The sequence below is a fragment of the Scaptodrosophila lebanonensis genome, unplaced genomic scaffold, assembly GCF_003285725.1.
Source record: "Scaptodrosophila lebanonensis strain 11010-0011.00,11010-0021.00 unplaced genomic scaffold, SlebRS2 tig00000053-arrow-pilon, whole genome shotgun sequence".
Taxonomy (NCBI): Eukaryota; Metazoa; Arthropoda; class Insecta; order Diptera; family Drosophilidae; genus Scaptodrosophila; species Scaptodrosophila lebanonensis.
In genome coordinates this window covers 11,275,399-11,284,590 of record NW_022060548.1, presented here as the reverse complement: position 1 = coordinate 11,284,590, position 9,192 = coordinate 11,275,399, and the positions used below count along the sequence as shown (strand labels likewise).

The 9,192-nt window shown below is 37.0% G+C and overlaps 1 protein-coding gene across 1 annotated transcript; it reads left to right on the top strand.

Annotated features, from left to right (window-relative positions):
- Positions 1–1,605: 1,605 nt before the first annotated feature.
- LOC115624250 lies at positions 1,606–2,123 on the top strand. Its single transcript, XM_030518870.1, has one exon. It carries the CDS (start codon positions 1,682–1,684, stop codon positions 1,994–1,996), a length of 315 nt encoding a protein of 104 aa, XP_030374730.1. The 5' UTR covers positions 1,606–1,681; the 3' UTR covers positions 1,997–2,123.
- The last annotated feature ends 7,069 nt before the right edge of the window (positions 2,124–9,192 follow it).

Genomic DNA, 9,192 nt, shown 5'->3' with positions numbered 1-9,192 from the left:
CATCATCACTTGTGATTTAATAGCGTCACACTATAAATTTAATATTTTAATATTTTATTATTTTAATATTTTAATATTTTAATATTTTAATATTTTAATATTTTAATAATTTAATATTTTAATATTTTAATATTTTAATTAATATTTTAATATTTTAATATTTTAATAATTTAATATTTTAATATTTTAATATTTTAATATTTTAATATTTTAATATTTTAATATTTTAATATTTTAATATTTTAATATTATGTTTAATAACTTTTACTCTTCTATTTATTTTACACTCATTTGAATATTCCGCTTTCCATTTTTTCCTCTTTTCCTCTTTTCTCTTTTCCTCTTTTCCTCTTTTCCTCTTTTCCTCTTTTCCTCTTTTCTCTTTTCCTCTTTTCCTCTTTTCCTCTTTTCCTCTTTTCCTCTTTTCCTCTTTTCCTCTTTTCCTCTTTTCCTCTTTTCCTCTTTTCCTCTTTTCCTCTTTTCCTCTTTTCCTCTTTTCCTCTTTTCCTCTTTTCCTCTTTTCCTCTTTTCCTCTTTTCCTCTTTTCCTCTTTTCCTCTTTTTCTTTTCCTCTTTTCCTCTTTTCCTCTTTCCTTTTTCTTTTTTTTTTTTTTTTTTTCTCTTTCCTCTTTTCCTCTTTTCCTCTTTTCCTCTTTTCCTCTTTTCCTCTTTTCCTCTTTTCTTTTCATCTTTTTCTTTTAATATTTTAATATTTTAATATTTTAATATGTTAATATTTTAATATTTTAATATTTTTATTTACTAAAACACACGATGGTGCAAAATCGGTGGTTAAAACAGTTAAATATTGAAATTTCCGTGGTTTATTTTTTAGCAGTGTAGCATAGTGGTTGTAGTTGTTGCTGTTTCTGTTGACCAGACTGATTTTTATGTGTGACCACGGTGCAGGCAGTCATTTCACGATTTTTCTGTTTGGTTTTTATGGCCAGAGCATCCGATCCGATATACGTATCATCATGCTGAATGTTGTGCCTTCGCGTGTCTCTCGTTTAAAATATGCGCATTTTTGCAAATGACATTTTGTGCCATCGCTTCGACTGCAGTCACCGTAGTTGTGGACTCGGACTCGCATTCAGAGCCGGAGCTGGAGTCCGAATGCTGCACACTATCACTAATTGATATCATATGATGGAATTTATGCACAGACACAAACGGCAATGCAATAACAGGGTCGCCAGCTTCCCACTTGATAATCGGCAGTTTTGTCCACTTTGTTTGTCCCTTTTCTGGTCTGCTGGTCCGTCCATTCTCCGGCTGCTGCGGTTTGTCGCTTCATGGCCATCAGCAGCATCATCATCATCATCATCAGCATGTCTGAGGTCGACCGCTTTGCGGCGCTCCGATCATTCATTTGTCAACTTGTCAGGCAACTGAGTCCGCGGTTTACAGCCATCAATGGCACTCTCTGCTCCTTGTGCTCTGCTCCTGACATCAAGTGCGCCATTTAGATTTCGCAGCGTCTGGCTTGGCTTTTTATGCTCGCATTTATGCGTCATTTGCCTTTCAATAATTCAGCATTGTGTTGAACAGGCAGGCTGTGGGTTTCCCCTCCCAGTCAACTGTCAGCAGTCAAGTTCGCTCGCAAATGTTTTAGTAAATAGTAGTTTTTAGTTTCGATTATAAAATTTGTTAGTTAAAAAATTCTCTCCGATTTGTATAAGATGTTCAGTACTAACCATGAGGCCTCTAGTGAATTTCCCTTCCTGGACAGAGTGCGCGATTGGAGCAAGGAACACGATATCATGTCCATAGATATGACTCGCATCATAGCCCTGATGCTGTTCTTCATTATCGTCTGCTATACGATCGTTTTGGTGGCACGTCTCTGCATGACTATTGCTCTGCCCTCCTTCGTTGTCCTGGTGATCATCTTCCTATGCCGCTATATCCATGAGAACAAGCTGGCCAATGGCCTGGCCGCCATCGCAGAGGCTTTCCTCAGTTTGGTGCAGAAGTGCTTCGAAGTTGTCAGCTGAGGCTGATAATCCAATATGATTTGTATGCGCTAGTTCTGAAAGCAAGGAAGGTTACGGTAGTTGATTATTAATTATTAAATTGTATTCTGTTCTGTTTGGGCATTTGAATAAACTTGGTTAAATCGCATTTCTTTTATTACTAACAATATTTTAGTTCGCTTTTCATTGGCTTGTACAAGCAGTTGCCTTAGTTCAAATTGGATTGGCTTGTACAAGCAGTGGAATTATGGCAACAGCACTGCTTGGTGGCTTAACATGAGCACAGCTGTCCTTAAAAACACATTTCTTATTCGATTCAAATTGTATTATAACTAGGTTTGTAAAGAAAGTACAAAACATCGATGTTTCACGCAATCGATCTATCGTCGAGTGCCATCGATTGTACTTCGATAAGTCGCGACGAAACATCGATGCATCGATTTATTTTTGCGGTATTTAAAGAGCATTTGTGAATGCGTGCATGTGCTGCGCCTAAGATCTAATTAGTTTTCTTTCAATGGTCGCGCAGGCTGCGTCGTTTTTTTGCACAATGCGTGTGTGCATTTATTTATTTACCGCGCAATTTTTGTTTCATTTGTTTAAGGTGTTGTGTTTAAAGTGTTTTGTCCATTTATTACATTTTGTGTACTAGGCCGTTACACCGGCCCCATGTATTTTCGTTTGCCAATTTCGGCAGCCGAAAAATCAAATTAGATAAACGTGAGTTGCCTTCTTTTGTTTCTTTGCTTTGCATTTGTGAGTGTGTGCAAGTGAAGCGCCGAAGATAGGATTAGTTTTCTTTGAACGGTTGAGCGTACCGCGCGCTTTTTTTTGCTCGATGCGTGTGTGTGTATTTATTAACCGCGCAATTTTTTGTTTCATTTTTTTTAAGGTGTCATTAAAGTGTTTTGTTCATTTATTCAATTAATTACAAATTCATATTGAAATTTGGTGTACACCGGCACACCTGTATTTTCGTTTGCCAATTTCGGCAGCCGAAAAATCAAATTAGATAAATTTGATTTGCCTTCTTTTTTTTGTTTCTTTGCTCTCACGTTTATTTCCAAAGAGAGCATTTGTGAGTGTGTGCATGTGCAGCACCCAAGATCGGATTAGTTTTCTTTGACCGATTGAGCGTGCCGCGCGCTTTTTTTTGCTCGATGCGTGTGTGTGTATTTATTAACCGCGCAATTTTTTTTGGTTCATTTTTTTAAGGTGTTGTGATTAAAGTGTTTTGTGAATTTATTAAATTAATTACAAATTCATATTGAAATTTGGTGTACTAAGCCCGGCACTCAAGTATTTTCGTTTGCCAATTTCGGCAGCCGAAAAATCAAATTAGATAAATTTGATTTGCCTTCTTTTTTTGTTTCTTTGCTCTCACGTTTATTTCCAAAGAGAGCATTTGTGAGTGTGTGCATGTGCAGCACCCAAGATCGGATTAGTTTTCTTTGACCGGTTGAGCGTGCCGCGCGCCTTATTTTGCTCGATGCGTGTGTGTGTATTTACTAACCGCGCAATTTTTTGTTTCATTTTTTTAAGGTGTTGTGATTAAAGTGTTTTGTTCATTTATTCAATTAATTATAAATTCATATTGAAATTTGGTGTACTAAGCCCGGCACTCAAGTATTTTCGTTTGCCAATTTCGGCAGCCGAAAAATCAAATTAGATAAATTTGATTTGCCTTCTTTTTTTGTTTCTTTGCTCTCACTTTTATCTCCAAAGAGAGTATTTGTGAGTGCGTGCATGTGCATCGCCGAAGATCTGATTAGTTTTCTTTAAATGGTCGCGCTATCCGCTTTGTTTTTTTGCACAACGCGCGTGTGGGTGTAAACTGTTTTTATCTAATTTAATTTTCCTTCTTTCTTTGTTTCATTGCTCTCACTTTTATCCCAAAGAGAGCATTAATGCGTGCGTGCATGTGCAGCGCCGAAGATCTGATTAGTTTTCTTTCAATGGTCGCGCTATCCGCGTTGTTTTTTTGCACAATGCGTGTGTGTGTATTTATCTACCGCGCAATTTTTTTTCATTTTTTTAAGGTGTTGTGATTAAAGTGATTTAGTGTTTTGTTCATTTATTAAATTAATTATAAGTGGAAGCATGTAAATACATATATACATAAATGGCAATCAGACCGATCTTTAAACTTTTTATGTAAGGGGTAAGTAAAAATTAATTATTAATTTTTCTTTGATGTATTCGTACTAATGAACTTGTATAACAATACATAAATATAAATGTGCGCGTGCATTGTATGCATGCATGTATACATGTATGTATGTACATATGTATGCACATACACAGGAACATGTTTGAGAGCAGCACAATTGGGCTTCATATTTTCAGACATCTTACCGCCACAATGAATATGTATGTATATAGAATACATATTTGAAATATATAGAAAAAATGCATTTGTTTAATGTATGTATGTATGGACGTTTTATAATTTGTGTGCCGCATATTGGTTTGGTAAAGCATAGTTATGAAGTTATTGCGCAATTATTAATTCTCCACTCCAAGTTGGCTCAATTCTCCACTCCAACTTGGCACAATTCTCCACTCTCAAGTATGTGTATGTATGGATATTCGCCTCAGAGAGTAGCGCGCTCTCTCTCTCTCTGTCGTTGCGAATGGCTACGACAGTGTTGCAGTGCTGTTTTTGAGATCCCTTTTGTGTACAAATTCGGGATTAAGGGAAAAATATTACAAAATGCTGATCTTAGTTTTTTGACGCTCTCGACAACACTGATTTGCAGTTCTAACTGTGCGTCGTACAAGAGCCTGAGTGTCCGAGCACCGAGCTTGTCAGGAGAGAAGCGACGGGTGCGAGTTCGAGTGTCCGAGCACCCAGCTTGTCAGGAGAGAATTATTTTTAAGGTTATGTGTATAAATGTGCTTTTCCCATCTTCTGCTTTTGTATACCAGAAAAATAACAGATCAAACAGAAATATAAAATAACTTTAGAATATCATATTTATTACTGGGGAATGTGAAATCATGAGAAATATATGCTGTCTTTATGTTTAAATTGTAAGTATAAATGCCCAGCTTGTTAGGCAATTCCATACAGTATATCGTACAGTTTTTGTAATGTTGCTTTTATTTTTTTTTTTAGCTATAATCATAACATCGGTTAGCATTAATTTCTACTTAAAAGAAATGTTAATGGGGCTAGCACAGGATATATGTATGTAGAAACGGTACAATACCTTAGCGATTCGAGTAAAGCTCTTGTCGAGCTTATTACACGGAACATTATGGGAACGTGCAGTGCATTTTCAACACCTGTGTCGGCCCCACAAATCGTGTTCATTTCTGGACAAACACTAATTTTGACAAGGTGCAAACAAACTGAGTGAGCAACGCATCGAATGCCCACGGGCAACATTCAGCAGACACGCTCATGCACGTCCCAAACATAATGCAACTGCTGCAGTCTGCCTGCTGGCTGGCTCACCTAGGGTCTTCTGGTCTATCCCGGCCCATACCGACACGTTCCAACTCAGCCCCACGCAGACGCAGACTCAGACACCGACACCGACACGGACACACAACAGCCTGGTGTCGACAGATAAAATGCCTTTTGAAAAATGTAAAATTGCATTTGTAACCGCATTTCATTAGAGCAAGAAAGTCAAGCGTCAGGCATAGCGAACAACAAGAACAACAACAATTCGCACAACCAACACGAACGACGTCACGTGCAATGGCCTCTATGGGGCAAAAACTGTGGCAGCAACCGCTGCGCCATGTCACGGTCAATGTGCGAAACAAGCAAACTTGGCCATAACATCGGAGTCAACTATTCCGGCTCTCTCTCTTTAGCTGTAACTATATATATGTGTCTGTGTGCATGTCTGTGCATGTCTGTGTGTGTGTGAAAGTGTTTGTTTTGGACAGGCTGTGTTACACAGTCAGGTAACCATTGTAGTTGCCATTTTTGCAGTTGGCAGGCATCTATTTGAAAGCTTTAAGTATGGCCCATGTGTTTGTGTGTGAGGACATGTGTGAATGGTTAAACCTTAAATGACTGCCACAACTTCACAAAAGTTGGCTGTAAAATAAAGTAAAGAGCTGTCCATTTAAAACTCGTGCTGAAATAACTAAAAAGTACATGCATTTCAACGTCTTGTGTGCCTTAAAACCCCTTTGAACTATAAAAAAGGAAAAATGAAATTCAATTGCAAAACAACGCTTTTATCCAATAGAACAGTTTTCATTTCTTAAAATAGAAAATAATACCTCTTTGCTTCTTCAATACAAAACGTTTAATATATATCGTACGAGTACGTGTATATATAAATTTTTCATTGCTGTCAAAAAGCAAGTACTCTAGAGTTCAAATTGCAAGAAAGTTCGTCTGTTGAAATGTTTGTAAATGTATCTTAAGCTATAAACTACAAATAAGAAAATTAAATTACAGAGCAAGTTCATTTATCTTGCGCCTTTATGCATTTCCGAATTTTTATTTATGTTTTCAATCAAAAATTATGCTAAGCGATGTTTCTCAAAAACGTGAGAAATTTATATTGTAGTAGTCTCTAAATAGCGAAATGGGAAAAAAGACCATGTTTGTAAATATTCGATCAATATATGAAAATAATAGTATAGATCGGAATAGTTTATATTTCATAAAAGTTGTTCAAATATGATTTATTATTTTTCTGTTTTATTAACATTTTGTCAGCTCGACTTTTGAAAATCCTAAAATCCGACCCATTTAACTATGATATTCTTTGTAAAACCAATCCTTCCTATAACAGATGTGCGAGTATATGATATAGCTAGCCGATTTTGATCAAATTTAAGGCCATGTTGAGGAACTTTGCAAGTAGATTTATTTATTTTTTTGTTTTGATTGGTGTAAATGGAATTTTGGAATATTCGAGTGTAAGCTTTTTGCTTGTTCTTTTGTTTTGTGTTCCATAAAATTACAGAAATCCTTAAAAGTTAGGGATAGCTTGAAAAGCATCAAGAAGTTTCTCGAATTAAATTACAGCTGTGAATAAAGCAATTTAAGTTACAGTGGAGATGTGTGAGGTTTTAGAAAGTTGCAAAATTGTTGTCCTACGAAATAACAGGCTGGAAAAAGTAATCAGTATTTTGTTTCATGGACAAATATAAGCCACATATTTGAAATATTTACAAATATTTTCTGCTAAGCACACTTGGCATTTTATTGACATAATTGCTCGGCCCGTGAGTGGCGTGGCTTGGCGTGGCAGTCGATCGAAAACATCAGTCGAACCTATCCCAATAAATTTGATAGTTTCCCATCGAAAATTCGAGTAGAAGAGTGCCGGTCAACAAGTGGATGGGGGTGGAGGCGGTGTTGTGCGACATAAATGACAATTTATGGCAAATGCCAGACGGCGTGGCAAACAAATAAACAGCCGGAGGTTAAAAATTTGTACGTTGCTTTGTCGGCAGTAAAATATACGTATGGTAGTTATTATTACGTTTCAAGTTCGAGCAACAGACGGGTAGACAGGAGTGGGACAGACGGCTGCAACTATAAAATGGCAGCCAAAATATGTCAGAGCTAAATCAGAAATGCAGACGAAACTGACAAATAAACAGACAGGCAGCGACAATTGACAGACAGGCGAGTAGAGGCGAGGCGAGGCCGACTATGTTGGAGTTTGGGGGAATTCTGCATTCTATGCCAATAACATCAACAAAAACAACAACAACATATTTACAACATTTGCTGCTCAATGCCAAGTTGAAGTTGAAGGCTCTGAGGTGTAGAGCTCCTCCATCACTCCACACTCTAGGCAAACTCATTAACAAGTTTGGCGGGCCAACAGCTGCCACATAAGAGCCAAGTTGGCGAGATGGAGGAGCTCGGTGATGTCGAAGTTGGAGATAGACAGCCGCAACTAATGGTTGGCAGTTAGTTTTTTTCTCTCTAACAAGGCCAAGGCAAATACTTATGTAAGTTTTATTAAAAGCCAACAGAGCGCATGTGAAGAGGCAGACAAGCCAGATATAAATACGGCAAAATGGCGGCAATGCAACGATTAACAAACCAAAAATTGTGGCTCCATATGTTGCCACGACGCGACGTTGCCGGGCGCAGAGGAGGCAAAAGTTGGCGAAGCGGCATCTTGGCAAGAATTGTGGTTGCGCATCGTGAACGAAGGAAGACGCCACACCACATGCTGTCGTCCGTCCATATTGCAATTGCCGAGGCAGTCACCAAAAACGGAAGTGAAGTTATTTCAAGAGTCGCGAAATACTCGTACTTAGTTTCAAGAGTTGGCCCACCATTTGATTCTCAAATTCGTTTCGACTCGGTCTTTTTCTCTAGACAGGTCTGGCGTTGAGTGAGTCTCGCAATTCTGGAGCGTTATTTGCATTTCATTTTTTGTTGTTGCCACTTTTGAAGCGACTTTTAATTTGTTTACCGCCGTCAGCTGCAATTCGGCGCAGTTGATGAATGTTGTTTGTACATTGGAATCAAATAAAAACATACATAGGTATATAACGAAACAGGTGAGCCTCATGCAAAGAACTGTATAGTTGTATCTACGAACTTATCACAATTTGTTAATTGATTGCATTTGTAGGAAGGCCACTACTTTCCTTTTATCTTAAGCACAGTGTTTGCTTTAAGTGCGTTCCGAGCTTTGTCTTAGGACACAAAAATACATTCTTCTTAAGGTATGCAATTACTTATTAAACTGTTCAAGCTTAGCTTTCATTTTAAAAGTTGACTGACTTTTGTGTTGTTTTTCTTCTTCAACTGAGGTTGGGATTTTCCATAGAGCACCACAACATTTTTTTGCATACAACAGTTTTCTCCCTTTTCCTATGCATTTCCAGATACTCTATCCTCTTTGGTTGCATATTTGATTTTTAAATTATTTCCCATCATAACTCCTTTTCCAACAATTTTCTTGGTTTTTATTTGCCGATTTTAATAGCGTGTTTTTTAATACTTTTTTAATTGCTTTTAATTGCTTTTATAATTTATTACATTCAGAATTCTCAGGTCCAAAAAGAACTGTTATAGTTGTAGAATAGAATTTGAAAACAATCAGTTGAATATAACCATTAAAAAGATCAATGAATTTTATTCAATTAGTCTCAGATGTTACTTTAAATTAAACGGTAACTGAAACTATCCCTAGATAAAATACATACATGAAAGTTCAATAGTAACACACTATATAGCTAAATTATTATTATAAATTATTATAAAGGCAAGG

What these genes read in the sequence shown, in the direction of transcription:
- LOC115624250 (XM_030518870.1), top strand. Translation starts at nt 1,682, where the DNA reads ATGTTCAGTACTAACCATGAGGCCTCTAGTGAATTTCCCTTCCTGGAC.